We start from the raw sequence: 16,640 nt of genomic DNA, 5'->3' as shown, positions 1-16,640 counted from the left end.
AGGTTGCTGTTTACCGTGCTCTGGCCTCTACAGCATCTGTAGTAGACAGCACTACATTTGTCTGCTTTGTTATCTGGAAATAGTGGAATCTATGTAGTTGGGACAGACTCCTCACCTTGAGGCCACTGACCAAGGAGACTTCCCAGATAAGACACAAATTTCCTGCAGAACTCTCTTGATTAGCTACATTGGTGCATGGAGTATATAAATTTACATTATATCCATGGGATATATTTTTCATAGTAGGTGGTGGTGTAATATTGTTAGCATCAGTGAATATTCAAGAAGTTCATTTGAATGAAATGGAACATGTATTAAGTACCTACTATTTGATATGTCCTATAAAGTCATTGGGAATTCAGCAAGAATGTGGGCTTCTGGTGTATCAGGTATTTGCATACTACTTTTGCCAGTGTACTCAATGAGGAAGTTCATTAGTTAGAACCTACAACACAGATCATTCAGTTGCTTTTTACAGTTTTAACTGTTTCATATTGAATATTATTGCTTTTTAGGATGAATATTATCACTTATTAGCAGAGAAAATCTACAAGATACAAAAAGAACTAGAAGAAAAACGGAGGTCGCGTTTACATAAACAAGGCATCTTGGGGAACCAGCCAGCCTTACCAGCCCCGGGGGCTCAGCCCCCTGTGATTCCACAGGCACAACCTGTGAGACCTCCAAGTAAGGATTTTATTTCCTACTGCCATCCCTTAGCCTGTTTCCTTGGTTTTCCTTCGTGTTTGGGGTGTATTTCTAAGAACAGAGAATTAGAATATCTGATGCATGCCCTGCAGAAGCTGTTGATGTGGCAGTGGCCCTGACCACCTGCCTCAGGCTGTGTTGGGACACTGAGTTTCTCTCTTGGGAAGGCCCTTTACAGGGTGCGCTGGCATTGGAACACACGTGCTTTTGGACCTATTGGCTGTTTTCCCTTTTAAGTTTGAAGTCCTAATAAGAAATTTCCTATTCCTGAATCAAGGATTATATTAAATAACTAGGGTGGTTTTGTTTTTGTTTTTGTTTTGCCACCATAGATGGACCCCTGTCCCTGCCAGTGAATCGCATGCAAGTTTCTCAAGGTATTGAACTGTTTGTGGTGAATCATATTTTAGTTTTACATTCAACAGCCATAACTTTCACTGTTTTTTCCTCTACCGCTGTATATTTCTTTCTAACCCTTTCTTCTTTCCATTCCTTTTTGCTGATAAGCAGAATTCAGTTCTACAGGTAGTATGGATATGTTTATAGTATGAAGTTTGGAGATTATAGGAAAGATCTTCCAAGAGATAAGAAGCAGTATTTAGCTATTTATTTATTTATTTATTTCTATTTTATTTTATTTTATTTTTATTTTTTTGAGATGGAGTCTCGCTCTGTCGCCCAGGCTGGAGTGCAGTGGCTCTATCTTGGCTCATTGCAAGCTCCGCCTCCTGGGTTCACACCATTCTCCTGCCTCAGCCTCCTGAGTAGCTGGGACTACAGGCGCCCAGCACCACGCGTGGCTAATTTTTTGTATTTTTAATAGAGACGGGGTTTCACCGTGTTAGCCAGGATGGTCTTGATCTCCGTGATCCGTCCACCTCAGCCTCCCAAAGTGCTGGGATTACAGGAGTGAGCCACTGCACCCGGCCTTAGCTTTTTATTTTACTTTATTTTCTTTTCTTTTCTTTTCTTTTTTTGAGACGGAGTCTTACTTTGTTGCCCAGGCTGGAGTGCAGTGGCACCATCTCGGCTCACTACAAGCTCCGCCTCCCGGGTTCACGCCATTCTCCTGCCTCAGCCTCCATAGTAGCTGAGACTACAGGCGCCCGCCACCACGCCCAGCTAATTTTTTGTATCTTTTTTTTTTAGTAGAGATGGGGTTTCACCATGTTAGCCAGGATGGTCTCAATCGCGTGAACTTGTGATCCGCCCACCTTGGCCTTCCAAAGTGCTGGGATTACAGGCATGAGCCACTGCACCCGGCCAGCTTTTTATTTTTTTAATGGATGGTGAAGGGGGCGTGGTACGTTACTCTTAGGAAGAGTCCGAGAAAGAAGCACCCTAGATGTGGGGAGGGAGTGCTTCTGAATGCTGAGAAGGAGAAGCATGCAAGACAGTCCTAGACTGCTGAGCACTTGCAGAGGCTGAAATGGGGACGGCACGGGCTGCTCTTGGCCCTAGGGGTTAAGCCCAGCTGGCTGGATGTCAACTTCTGGAGAGAGTGTACACACAGGTCCTGTGCCAGGTTGGGGTGTCAGCAGCTGTCTCAACAACCTTGAAAGGTTCTTAAGTAGAGAGCCTCTGGTTTTTGGTTGGTTGAAGCAGTGATTTTTATTTTAGGGCAGGGAGCATTTGAAAACCTTGTAGCTCTTGACCATTGAGACCCAAGCAGGAGGACATTTTTCCAGGTTGTGAAACAAGGTGGTGACATTATCCAGAAGACTCTGAGGAAAGAGGCTTTGCTGTGGTTTGCAGAGTAGTTTGGGAGGGAAGGTAGAAGAGATAATTTTAAAAGTTGTATTCGTATTGCATCCTGGAAAAGACATAGTAGATAAGCTGATATTATGGAAAAAAACTTACCAGGGACTTGTTTTGATGGTCTAGATTTGAGGGGTGAAAGAAATCAAGGAGTCAGGCTGGGCACAGTGGCTCACACCTGTAATCCCAGCACTTTGGGAGGCCGAAGCAGGAGAATCACTTGAGGTCAGGCGTTTGAGACCAGCCTAGCCAACATGGTGAAACCCCCGTCTCTATTAAAAATACAAAATTTAGCCGGGCATGGTGGTGCACACCTGTAATCCCAGCTATGCGGGAGGCTGAGGCAGGAGAATCTCTTGAACCCAGGAGGCGGAGGCTGCAGTGAGTTGAGATCGCACCACTCCACTCCAGCCTGGGCAACAAGAGCGAAATCTCATCTCAAAAAAAAAAAGAAAGAAATCAAGGAGTCAGAGAAATTGAGCCTTGGGAAAGTGGCTGGATGCTGTGTTGGGGATTGGTCCAGGACTTCAGCCTGGATAGGAAGATGCTGCTGGTGTGGGGTATGATGCGCCTGCTGTTTACCAGCAGAATATTGGAATACATGTTTTCTAGTTATGCACTTAGCAACCTCCCTACCAGCACATCTGGGTAAATACAGATTTCTTTAAGTGCTGTTCCTTAGTAATTGTTTTTCATTGTGTTTAAAAAAATTCTCAAGGAGGGGGGAAGCTTACATTATAGACTCCCTGGAAAGTCTTCCTGGTCTGCATCGGCACTCCGTTACTTGAGGGTACCATTGCTAGGTAGCCATTGAAGGTAGTGCTCCGTGAGTCATCCTTTGAGCCTTCTCATGACTACAGCAGCGCTAAGGCAGCACCTTCCAGAAATTCTCTAAAGGGTTCTGTCAGATTCTAGTGTTGGTCCTAAGACTAATTTGAACTGGTGTTTCTTTAGAACTCAGAGTTTACAGAGTATTATTGGAAATTGGAAGGAACTAGACACCGCAGTCTGGAGACACTTACTGGCTGTGAAGTGTCTTTCAGTGATGTGGTGTTCCTGTAAACTACAGGAGGCTAAGGTTGAGGACGGCTGACCCTTGGGCACTTCTTAATGCTTAAGGTGCTTGCAAAATTAAAAAAACATTTGGAGTCTTAGCACAGATTCTAACAATGAATGTAAACCCAGCAAGGAACTGGGAATCCTCGGATGATGGGCGTCAGCTGCTCCAGAGGCATTAGGTATGGGTGTGCACAGAAGCTTGCCCTGGTCTCTGGAAACATCTCTTCTGTAGATTGTGGGGGTGCTGTCCTTTCAGGGCACCTCCTCACCCTCTTTGTTGCTATGACACTTTGGTACTGTGCCCTCTGGCTCAGCTCTACCACAGCCTCGTTTAATGTCTCACTTGTTCCTGTCTTACCAACCTTATGCCTTCATGTCCTCGTCCTTCCCTGGTACCCCTCACCATGCCACCGTCACCACCCCCACATTGATGCCGTTTTCTCTGGATATGGAGAAGTCTGTTCCTTCATCATCTTCATTGATTAATTGGGTGATTTCTTTTCAGTTTTCTGTTGCCTGTGCGTTCCATCTTATTTTACTTAGAGTTTATTTAGCAAGTTGTAATTCTGTTTTCCTGTGGGTGCTTTTCCTAATGAACCGTTGTGGGTACATTTACAGGGATGAATTCATTTAACCCCATGTCCTTGGGGAATGTCCAGTTGCCACAAGCACCCATGGGACCTCGTGCAGCCTCCCCAATGAACCACTCTGTCCAGATGAACAGCATGGGCTCAGTGCCAGGGGTGAGTGTTCTCTTTCGCTGTGCTGCAGATAGCCCTCCCTCTCACATGGAACATTATCTAAGCAGCAGAATTCATGTCACTTGAGAATCCTGTGGTTCTTGTTCCTTTGAATTTGGGTTATGCTTTATTTCTTTCATCTCTCATTTTAAAAAAATTATTACTACACAGAATTATTTGACTGTTAGTTTTTTTATTGGAATAACAAATTCATAGGAATGTGTGGCTTTGTGAGAATGTGGGAGTTCCAAGGCTGGAGAAGGCAGCCTCAGATATGTGGCCAGCAGGGAATTGTCAGCATCTGTTGACTGAGAGCTCGCTGTTCCGAGGCTGCTTTCTAAACACTTTAGAGAACTCATAGGCATGTCTTAAACTTTAAATTATAGCCTGCTATTGATTTCTATTCAGAGGACATTTTGAAGCTGGCTCATTTGAGAGATTGCCTGAGAAAGTGTGTAAGGTGCCCAGGAGCCCGGGAGTTCTTAGCAAGTGGTGGTCTCTTCCCATGAGGAAGGGCAGGATGTGAGCCCTGTGCTTGCCATCCTCTGGGGTTGTGAAGCCTTGGATCATTCTGGCTCACCTTGAAAACTCTGGCCGTCAGCTTCCGAACTACAGCTCTGGTGGTGCTTGTTGTCTCGTAGATGGCCATTTCTCCTTCCCGAATGCCTCAGCCTCCGAACATGATGGGTGCACACACCAACAACATGATGGCCCAGGCGCCCGCTCAGAGCCAGTTTCTGCCACAGAACCAGTTCCCGTCATCCAGCGGGGCGATGAGTGTGGGCATGGGGCAGCCGCCAGCCCAAACAGGCGTGTCACAGGTACTGTGCCCCACTGGGACCGTGGCTCCCTAGGAAATAAAATTCTTGTGTTAAGTTTTGGTTTTTTTTTTCTGTCTTCCTTCGTGGAAATTAAAATTCCAGAATGCACATTTCATTTCTTTGTATCAGCTTCTCTTTATTTTCTCCACCTTTGTCCTGTAGTCCTTAACTCGTTTGGAATTTCTCTTATCCTTTCTGGGTTAACTATATGCAAAAGTGGGAATGGATTTAGAATTTTTGGTTTGTATGCTTTTGTGTTTTGATCTTTGAGTTTTTGTTTTCTTATTTTTTTGTTTGTGTATTTTAAATTCTAACTTTAACGTGACCCTGAGAGGCATTAGGATTTTAAAAAGCGAGTGAGAAGGACCCATGAATTCACTCTTGATGATTTGGCTTTAGTTTCTTTTGACCTGTCTCCACTGCCAGGTGAAATCAAGCTAACAGAATCATTTCAATAGTTCCCTTCTTGTTAAATGTTTTTAATTTCTCAATCTAGAGCTGAAGAAAATGATTTTCCATTTATTCCTTCCTTTTTTCCTCTTTTGTTAGTTGTAGTGCGTATCATTGCTACTGTATACAAAATCTACATGTATTTAAAACACACCAAATCCTCCCTAAAAGATAAAATTGTTGTTTTAAGTTTTTTTTTGTTTGTTTGTCTATTTTAAGACAGGGTCTCGTTTTGTTGCCCAGACTGGAGTGCAGTGGTACAATCTCGGCTCTGCAACCTCCGCCTCCCGGGTTCAAGCGATTCTCCTGCCTAAGCCTGCCAAGTACCTGGGGTTACAGATGCCCGCCACCACACACAGCTAATTTTTTTTTTTGTATTTTTAGTAGAGACGGGATTTCACCATGTTGGCCAGGCTGATCTTGATCTCCTGACCTCAGGTGATCCACCCACCTCAGCCTCCCAAAGTGCTGGGATTACAGGAGTAAGCTACTGTACCCAGCCTTGTTTTGAGTTTTTAATGTGAAATAATGCTGCATAAGTCATTATTATATATTAGATTTCCTCACTAAATGATTATTCTTAACTTTCCATAACATTTCATTTCTCTAGAACAAGGATTAGCAAACTTCGTGTAAAGGGCCAGATACTAAATATTTTCAGCTTTGCAGGCCATTCAGTCTTGGTTTTCATCACTTCTGTTCTTGTAGTGCAGAAGCTGCTGTGGTACATAAATGAGGTGGCTGTGTGCCAATAAAGCTTTATTTACAGAAACAAGCAGCTCAGTGTGTTTGCCCTGGGAGATTGCCAACCCCTGCTCTAGAACAGTGATTCAGAATCATTTTTAAAATGTTCACAAATAATTCTGAAGTGTATCCCCAGTATAGAACCACTGCACTGAAACAGTTCTCTTTCAGTAACTAACGTGTGTGTGTGTGTGTGTGTGTGTGTGTGTGTGTGTGTGTGTGTTTCAGAGAGAATTTTTTTTTTAATTTTTAATTGTTAAGGGTACTTATGGATGTATATATTTATGGTCAATAACTTTTATTCTTATTTTTATTTATTTATTTTATAGTCCCCAGGGAAGAAGCAACTTAAAAAAAAATACCTTTTTCTAAGCTAAGCTTAGAAAATGTTCAAGAACATTGGGTACATGTTATAGAACATGAAGCTTATAGGCTGGGTCAATGTACAGTAGCTCCCCCAATCTGTCATTTCACTTTCTGAGGTTTCAGTTACCTGGGGTCAACTGTGGTCCAAAAATATTAAATGGAAAATTCTGGGAATAAACAATTCATAAATTTTAAATTAATTAGCTAGGCATGGTATTGCACGCCTGTAATCCCAGCTACTGAGGAGGCTGAGGCAGGAGAATCACTTGAACCCGGGAGATGGAGGTTGCAGTGAGCCAAGATCATGCCATTGCACTCCAGACTGGGTGACAGAGCGAGACTCTGTCTTTTTTTTTTTTTTTTTTTTAAAAAGGTTTTAAATTGAGTGCCATTCCAAGTTGCATGATGAATTCTGTCACCATCCCACTCTGTGCCCCCAGGGATGTGAATCATTTATTTGTCCAGCATTTCCACACTGTAGACACTACCCACCTCTTAGTCACTGAGTGTCCACCTTGGTTGTCAGATCCAAAAATCTTGGTAAATATTGGATTCAGTACTATCTGCAGTTTCAGGCGTTCCAAGACTGGGGGTCTTGGAATGTATCCGAGTGGATATGAGGGGACTGCTGTAGATGTGTGTGTTTAAGCCATAAGTTTCAATGGTTGTTTTAATTATATAAATCAGACTATAAGAAACGTGTGTAGTTTTACCGTTATTGAGGAGTGCCCATTACAAGTGTATAGCTCGATGAATTTTCACAAGCAGAACACTCCCAAGAAAATGTGATTAAATTCCCATACATTTGGCTGGGCGCGGTGGCTCACGCCTGTAATCCCAGCACTTTGGAAGGCCGAGGCGGGAGGATCACTTGAGGTCAGGAGTTTGAGACCAGCCTGGCCAACATGGCAAAACCCGATCTCTACTAAAAACAGAGAAATTAGCTGGGCGTGGTGACGGGCACCTGTAATCCCTGCTACTCAAGAAGCTGAGACAGGAGAATTGCTTGAACCCAGGAGGCGGAGGCTGCAGTGAGCCAAGATCGCAACATTGCATTGCAGCCTGGGCGACAAGAGTGAAACTGTCTCAAAAAAAAAATTTTTTTTTTCATACATTTAATTTTTCAAATGTTTCATCACATTTTCAAACGAGGGAAATAATTTTACCATACTCTGTCCATTTCTGGTAGGGACAGGTGCCTGGTGCTGCTCTTCCTAACCCTCTCAACATGCTGGGGCCTCAGGCCAGCCAGCTACCTTGCCCTCCAGTGACACAGTCACCACTGCACCCAACACCGCCTCCTGCTTCCACGGCTGCTGGCATGCCATCTCTCCAGCACACGACACCACCTGGGATGACTCCTCCCCAGCCAGCAGCTCCCACTCAGCCATCAACTCCTGTGTCGTCTTCCGGGCAGACTCCCACCCCGACTCCTGGCTCAGTGCCCAGTGCTACCCAAACCCAGAGCACCCCTACAGTCCAGGCAGCAGCCCAGGCCCAGGTGACCCCGCAGCCTCAAACCCCAGTTCAGCCCCCGTCTGTGGCTACCCCTCAGTCATCGCAGCAACAGCCGACGCCTGTGCACGCCCAGCCTCCTGGCACACCGGTAAGCCTCTCTCTCTCTGCTGTTTTTGGGCCAAGACTCTTAGAAGATAATTTTCCCATAAAAATTGTCTGTCAGGCCAGGCGCGGTGGTTCACACCTATAATTTCAGCACCTTGGGAGGCCAAGGTGGGAGAATCACTTGAGCCCATGAGTTCAAGACCATCCTGGGCAACATAGTGAGACCTCGTCTCTAGCAAAAAAAAAATTTTTTTAACCAGACAAGCATGGTGGTGTGTGCCTGTAGTCCTGTAGTCCCAGCCACTCAGAAGGCTTAGGTGGGAAGATCACTTGAGCCTAGGAGGTGCAGGTTACAGTGAGCCAAGATCACGCCACTGTACTCCAGCCTGGGCAACAGAGCGAGACATTGTCATCTTTTGTTTGTTTACTTAAAACTCCATTGAGGCTGGGCGCGGTGGTTCACGCCTGTAATCCCACCACTTTGGGAGGCTGAGGCGGGCGGATCACCGGAGCTCAGGAGTTCGAGACCAGCCTGGCCAAAGTTGTGAAACCTTGTCTCTACAAAAATACAAAAATTAGCCGGGCATGATGGCGGGTGCCTGTATTCCCAGCTACTCGGGAGGCCGAGGCGGGAGAATCGCTTGAGCCTGGGAGGCAGAAATTGTGTCGAGCCGAGATTGTGCCATTGTACTCCAGCCTAGGTGACAGAGTGAGACTCCGTCTCAAAAAAAAAAAAATTCCATTGAGTAAGAATTTGCAAATTAGGAATTCTTTTAGTGGTTCCTTCGTGTAATGTTCATTTACTCCACCAGCACCCGTGTTCCTACCGTTCACACAGGCTGGGTAACACTGTCTTTGGGTAGGCACTTGATTTCCCTCCCTTCAGATGTGCTTAGGCATTCATAATTCAGCCTTTTACCATACACGTTAACCACCATATTGAAGGGAATTAATTTCAAAATATGAGATTTCATGATTTAGCTAGAAAACTTCGAGAAAATAAATTTATGTCAAAGTTTGAAAAGCTCTGCTGTTTCCTCTGCCTTTGTGGCAAGACCTGAGTTGTGCCTCTGGCTGCTGTTACCTCCCTCTAGAACTCATTCCTACTTTAACCTCTGTTCTTCGGTTTCACAGAAGGGCACCTGCTGGATCAGTATTGAGAAATGTTAACGGGAAATTGTAGGTTGCATGAGCAGCATAGTTGAAGATCATTTATGTTACCTTGCTTACTGAAGTCAGTGCTTTCGGTTTTTTCACAGCTTTCCCAGGCAGCAGCCAGCATTGATAACAGAGTCCCTACCCCCTCCTCGGTGGCCAGCGCAGAAACCAATTCCCAGCAGCCAGGACCTGACGTACCTGTGCTGGAAATGAAGACGGAGACCCAAGCAGAGGACACTGAGCCCGATCCTGGTGAATCCAAAGGGGAGCCCAGGTCTGAGGTGGGTGCTGCTCCCTAGGAATGCATTGACTGCGTATCGCAACTCTACCCAGGTGTCCTTGGGCGAGGCTTGGAGCCTGCCATGGTGTCCCTGACTTTAGTTAAAATATTCTGTTTGAATGTGGGTTCGGGGTTTGGTGTATAGGAAATTGATTGAAAACAGCTTGGTTTTTCATTTTTAAATATGAGGGGTGGGTTTATTTTGCCTGAAATGAAGAATACTGGCTTATATTTGAAATACTTGAATCATCCAACAGCCTTTTATTTTATGTTCTCCATTCATTTCTAGTTCTGCAGAGGTAGACTACAGAAGGGGTGGTGGATTCATTTACTAATTAACCTATGGCAGAAGCTGAAAACTGGCAGACCGTGGGCTGGATCCAGCCTGTAAATGTGTTTGGCCCACACAATACCTTAAAAATCAGGAAATTGCAAATAAAACTCTAGATTTCTGGCTTTTCTTGAAAAATGAGATGCTTTCAGCATTGTGCCTGCATCCCTGTGTGACAGCAGTCTGGTTGTGAGCACCAACTGTAGTGGGCTCTCCAATTAGCCACAGTCCCCACTGCTCCTTCCTGTCTCATACCACACCTCCTGCCTCTGAGAAGGACTTTTGGTCCCTGCCCCAACTTTCAAGGAGATTCTTATTCCAAATTAGAAATATCTGTAGTGAAAAATCTGAGTATGTGCAATTTTTAAAGCAGTTTTACATTTTAAAACTTTTAAATTAGGCTGGGAGCTGTGGCTCACACCTGTAATCCCAGCACTTTGGGAGGCCGAGGCAGGTGGATCACTTGAGGTCAGGAGTTCGAGACCAGCCTGGCCAACATGATGAAACCCCATATCTACCAAGAATATAAAAAATTAGCCGAGTGTGGTGGCACGCACGTGTAATCCCAGCTACTCGGGAGGCTGAGGCAGGAGAATTGCTAGAACCCAGGAGGGGGAGGTTGCAGTGAGCCAAGATCTTGCCATTGCACTCCAGCCTGGGTGTCAGACTCCGTCTCAAAAAAAAAAAAAAAAAAAAAAAACTTTTAAATTTAGGACCATAATTGCACTGACTCTGTGCTGAAGCGACTTAATGAACACCAGGTACTTTATTTTTTCTTCCGGAAGAGAAGAGGAATCATAAATGCAACTCTGACTAGAGGAAGGTTTTAACAAACCTGTTTTAGGCTTGTAAGAGTCTTCCGGTGAGGTTGCGGTTAACATAAAGGTGTTTGATATTCATATGTTATCTGTAATGTTTTTCTCAAGATGATGGAGGAGGATTTGCAAGGAGCTTCCCAAGTTAAAGAAGAAACAGACATAGCAGAGCAGAAATCAGAACCAATGGAAGTGGATGAAAAGAAACCTGAAGTGAAAGTAGAAGTTAAAGAGGAAGAAGAGAGTAGCAGTAACGGCACAGCCTCTCAGTCAACATCTCCTTCACAGCCACGCAAAAAAAGTAGGCCATTTATTCATTACCTTATTAAAGCATGCTGCTTTTCCACGGTGTTAGGATTCCATGTGGAGGATTAAAAGCTAAAGTAGAAACATAATTCTATCTGCCCTTTTACCTTTCTTGCCTGCCATTCCCCAGACTTTCCCGAGCAGAAACACTCAGGCTGAGCAGGACCCCTGCCCTGTGCCTGTGGGGCTCATGGCAGGAGTGAGAGATGAGCTGCTGCTCCGAGGGCACCCAGGCTGCAGAGCTGTCTTCTGATGGTGCTGGCAGGTGCCGGGTTGAAATGTGTCTGGGTCCTTGAGCAGGTTAAGGAGCTTGGCTTTACTCATAAAAGTTTAAAGAACCAGTGATGTATGTGAGTAGGAGAATAACCAAAAAAGCCATAATTTAAGGAAAATGATCATTATGACAGCACAGGGTGACTTGGAGGCAGCAGGTTTCTGCAGGTGCAGTGAGGAAGCTGAGCATGCAGAGTGAGGGGCAGGGTGGCGCCTAGGGACCCCGTGTAGTGAGACATGGGGGAGGGGTAGATTAGGCATCTTTGGGGTCTGAGGTGTGTGAGGTAAGCCCGCCTCACAGTGGAAGTTGGATGGAATCCATTTGAGATGTATCCACAGTAAAGAGATAACAGGATATCAGAAAATTGTCAAGTGAACCTTAGAAATGGGAGATGGGACTCAGAAAGTCCAAGGCTGCAGATGACACTTTTGGGAAAGATTGCAGAGAAATGTTAGAGACTGAGACCATGTTACTCTGCAGCTGGAAGGGACCCTGGAGAGTGTGAAGTACAGTGAATCTCAGGGCTCTTTATACTCTTAGAAATTGAGGGCCCCAGAGAGTTGTTGTGTGGATTATCTATCATTGCTTACTCTACTGGAAACTAAAGTTGAGAAATTTGAGTACAGTGGCTTACACCTGTAATCCCAGCACTTTGGGAGGCTGAGATGGGAGGCTTGCTTGATGCTGGGAGTTCAAAACCAGCCTGAGCAACATAGCAAGGCTCCATCTCTACAAAACTAAAATAAAACTAGCTAAGTGTGGTGGTGCACGCCTATAATTCTAGCTGCTCGAGAAGCGGAAGCGGCAGGATTGCCTGAGCCTAGGAGTTTGAGGCTGCAGTGAGCCCGGATCACATCACTGCACTCTAGCCTGGGAGACAAAAGTGAGATTATTGTCTCAAAAAAAAAAAAGAGAAAAATTTTAAAATATTTAGTTCATTTAAAATAGTCTGTTACATGGCACCCATAGAAAACATTTATATGAAAAACAATTTTTCCAAAACAAAAATAAGTAAGAATAGTGACGTTATTAAGGGTATCTGCCTCTGCGTTTACTGTGTTGTGATTGGTTATTTTGGTTGAAGTGTATGAAGAAAATCCTGTAGTTGGTAAAGGGAGAAGTATTTTCATAGCCCTTTCAGCTGATTGTGGATATTCTTTGATACTATACCAAAATTCAGCCAGTGAAGGTTTCTTAAAGGTTAGTTGCGACATTGAACCAGAATCTATAGCACTGGATTTTTCATACTCTGTGACATTAGAATCCATTGATCCATCTTGTACTTGGAATGGATCTTTTGTGCTTGCATGATTTTTTTTTCAATTGACACTTAAGTTCTGCAGATTTTCCATATGTTGACATATTTCACTATACAGTGTCAAAAAAAAATCAACATTTGTTAATACCACCATCAGTCTCTTCAAACAAGTCTTACCAACTTAGAAAAGCAGGGCGTGCGTGGTGGCTCACACCCGTAATCTCAGCATTTTGGGAGGCTGAGGGGGAAGGATTGCTTGAGCCCAGGAATTCAGGGTCTATGATTGCACCACTGCACTCTAGCCTGGAGCTCAGGAGTTCGAGAGCAGCCTAGGCAACATGGCGAAACCTAATCTCTATTAAAAAAAAAAATTAGCTGGGTATGGTAGTGCATGCCTGTAGCTGCAGCTACTCGAGAGGTTGAGGTGGGAGAATCATCTGAGCCTGGGAGGTCAAAGATGCACTGAGCCATGATCATGTCACTGTACTCCAGCCTAAGTGACAGAGTGAGGCCCTGTCTCAAAAAATAATACTAATAATAAATTTTGAGAAGCTGTGAAGCCCATGTACAAGTTTTCCAAAACATTTGATTTTTTTATGAAAGCCCAAATTTTAGCATTGGCAACAAATACTGTCAGTTGTCCTTGAAGTAACTGGCCCTCTTTGTTCATTTCTGAGAAAATGTCTGACATATAACCAGAGCTTAGTAACTATAGCTTATCTCTCAGTCATTCCTGAAAGTTTTAATGTGTTCCACGAGGGCAGGCAGCTACTTCAGCTGTAAATTCCGACACTTGCACAAGTACTGCCTCCTGATGTGGCCACTGTGCATATGCAGCGCACATCTTTTATTCTGTGTGAGGAGATACGCAGAATGTTTCATCACACAGAATAAAAGACATGTACCAGGCGGCCAGACGCGGTGCCTCACACCTGTAATCCCCGCACTTTCGGAGGCCAAGGCAGGCAGATCACGAGGTCAGCAGATCAAGACCATCCTGGCTAATACGGTGAAACCCCGTCTCTACTAAACAAAATACAAAAAATTATCCGGGCGTGGTGGCGGGCGCCTGTAGTCCCAGCTGCTCGGGAGGCTGAGGCAGGAGAATGGTGTGAACCCGGGAGGCAGAGCTTGTAGTGAGCCGAGATACTGCACTCCAGCCTGGGAGACAGAGCGAGACGCCGTCTCAAAAAACAAAAAAAACAAAAACAAAAACAAAACACACACACATGTACCAAACGCTTAAGATTTAATACAAGGAATACTTTTTACTTTCTCATCAAGAATATTTTTTCAGCCAGGTGTGGTGGCTCACATCTGTAATCTCAGCACTTTGGAAGGCCAAAGTGGGAGGATCACTTGAAGCCAGGAGTTCAAGACTAGCCTGGGCAACATAGTAAGACCCTGTCTCTACAAAAAATTAAAAATCAGCCAAGTGTGGTGGTGCATGCCTGTAGTCCTGGCTACTCAGGAGGCTGAGGCAGCAGGATCACTTGAGCTCAGGGGTCCAAGGCTGCAGCAAGCTGTGATGCCACTGTTGGACTCCAGCCTGGACAACAGAGCAAGGCCCTATCTCAAAAATAAATTAATTAATTAAGAAATGAGTGGACACAGTGGCTCCCACCTATAATCCCAGCACTTTGGGAGGCGAACACAGGAGGATTACTTATGGCCAGGAGTTCAAGACCAGCCTGGGCAACGTAGTGAGACCCTGTCTCTACAAAACAATTTAAAAATTAGCCAGGTGTGGTGGTGCGCCTGTGGTCCCAATGGCTCAGGAGGCTGAGGTGGGAAGATTGCTTGAGCCCAGGAGGTTGAGGCTGTAGTGAACCATGATTGTGCCCGTGTGTTCTAGCCTGGATGAGAGAGTGAGACCCTGTCTTAAAAATAAAGAATATTTTTTCTTGGCTGGGAGCAGTGGCTCATGCCTATAATCCAAGGACTTTGGGAGGCTAAGGCAGGAGGAATACTTGAGGCCAGGAGTTCAAGCAAGCCTGGGCAACATAGCAAGAACCCATCTCTACCCCAAAAAAAGAAGAAAAATTTTAAACAAATTTTCTTAAGCATGGCTGGTATTTTTTTTCTTGTGACTGTACAGCAGCAGCAGTGTGTGTGATAACAGTAGAGTTTGGTGATGTTGGCTTTCTTTTCCTTTGTTTTTGCTTTTTAGCTGGGTGTGGCAGCATGCGCCTGTAGTCCCAGCTACTCGGAAGGCTGAGGCAGGAGAATCACTTGAACCAAGGAGGTGGAGGTTGCAGTGAGCCGAGATTATGCTACTGCACTGCAGCCTGGGCAACAGAGTGAGACTCCTTCTCAAAAAAAAAAAAAAAAAAAAAGATTGCTTTTTTCCCATCTGTGCAGATGTCCAACATAGTGCAAAAGGCAAATGATAATTTAGTGTTATAAAAATTGTTTCAGGCCGGGCGCAGTGGCTCACACCTGTAATCCCAACACTTTGGGAAGCTGAGGCGGGTGGATCACCTGAGGTCAGGAGTTCCAGACCAGCCTGGCCAACATGGCGAAACCCCGTCTCTACTAAAAATACAAAAATTAGTCGGGCCTGGTGGCGCATGCCTGTAATCCCAACTACTCAGGAGGCTGAGGCAGAAGAATCACTTGAACCCAGGAGGCGGCAGAGGTTGCAGTGAGCTGAGATCGTGCCATTGCACTCCAGCCTGGGCAACAAGAGAGAAACTTCGTCTCAAAACAAAATTGTTTCAGGCTGGGCTTTGGGGTTCACACCTGCAATTCCAGCACTTTTGGAGGCTGAGGTGGGAAGATCACTTGAGGCCCAGAGTTCAAGACCAGCCTGGGCAACATGGTGAGACCCTGTCTCTGTAGAAAAAAATAAGAAAATAGCTGGTTATGGTGGTGCATGCTTATAGTCCCTCATGCTACTCATGAGGCTGAATTAGGAGGGTTGCTTGAGCCTAGGAGGTCAAGTTTGCCTGCAGTGGGCTGTGGTTACGCTACTGCACTCCAGAAGACCTCGTCTCAAAAAAAAAAAAATTGGTTTCAGTTTTGGTGAAATAATTTTCATCCTACAGCACATAGAAGGGCCTAGGGCAGTGCTATAACTTGAGCACCTAAAATGTGACCAGGGTGGCCGGGCGTGGTGGCTCACCCCTATAATCACAGCACTTTGGGAGGCCGAGGCGGGCGGATCACGAGGTCAGGAGATCGAGACCATCCTGGCTAATACAGTGAAACCCTGTCTCTACTAAAAGTACAAAAAATTAGCCAGCCATGGTAACAGGCGCCTGTAGTCCCAGCGACTCGGGAGGCTGAGGCAGGAGAATGGCATGAACCTGGGAGGCGGAGCTTGCAGTGAGCCGAGATCGTGCCACTGCACTCCAGCCTGGGCAACAGAGCAAGACTCCGTCTCAAAAAAATAAAAATGTGACCAGGGTGACCGAGGAACTGAGTTTTTTATTTTTTGTGATATTATTCATTTGGTAAAATTTCAGTAGTCACAGGGGCTGGGGACTGCGATATGAGACAGCAGCCTCCAAGGGCTCGAGAGCCGCGTTTTTGGGAGATGCTGGTGCGCTGCAACAGCCCTGCCGCGTGGAGCAGGTCCTCGGGCCAGAGGAGGGGAGCGGCGCAGTTCACATACACTCCTGACTTCACTTCTGCACATATGGGATCTTCTTACAGAAAGGTGCTGGTGAAGACAGGAGTCTGAAAATGCTCTCCTCGGCCAGGCACCGTGGCTCACGCCTGTAATCCCAGCACTTTGGGGGCCAAGATTGCACCACTGCACTCCAGCCTGGGTGACAGAGCGAGACTCCATCTCAAAAAAAAAAAAAAAAAAGGAAAGAAAATGCTCTCCTCAGCACGGAATTTGAATAGTTATTTAATGAATGAATAAATGATCTACCAAAGTGACACTTGTTTCAGGCCCTGTCACTCCCGATTACCACTGGGGCGGTGACAGGGTCTGCAGGCCTTCTCCGTGCAGAGGCCCAGTGATCCACGCTGTGGGCTTTGTGCGTCCTGAGGCCTCTGT

General features: G+C 45.4%; 1 protein-coding gene across 9 annotated transcripts in view; it reads left to right on the top strand.

Annotated features, from left to right (window-relative positions):
• CREBBP (CREB binding protein) overlaps nt 1–16,640 on the top strand; it is a 154,745-nt gene that overhangs the window by 100,993 nt on the left and 37,112 nt on the right. For 5 of the 9 annotated variants that reach the window (XM_523285.8, XM_009430213.5, XM_003314954.6 and 2 more), the window contains 7 exons: nt 516–687; nt 1,041–1,085; nt 4,144–4,268; nt 4,907–5,086; nt 7,836–8,252; nt 9,469–9,648; nt 10,905–11,094. In XM_523285.8, the coding sequence (XP_523285.3) occupies nt 516–687; nt 1,041–1,085; nt 4,144–4,268; nt 4,907–5,086; nt 7,836–8,252; nt 9,469–9,648; nt 10,905–11,094 (1,309 nt within the window). The remainder of the gene's footprint in view (nt 1–515; nt 688–1,040; nt 1,086–4,143; nt 4,269–4,906; nt 5,087–7,835; nt 8,253–9,468; nt 9,649–10,904; nt 11,095–16,640) is intronic. The other 4 variants (XM_054668793.2, XM_009430211.5, XM_054668795.2 and 1 more) reach the window with 1 other exon arrangement.

This window comes from Pan troglodytes, chromosome 18, assembly GCF_028858775.2.
Source record: "Pan troglodytes isolate AG18354 chromosome 18, NHGRI_mPanTro3-v2.0_pri, whole genome shotgun sequence".
NCBI lineage: Eukaryota > Metazoa > Chordata > Mammalia > Primates > Hominidae > Pan > Pan troglodytes.
This window is presented reverse-complemented; position numbering and strand designations above follow the sequence as displayed.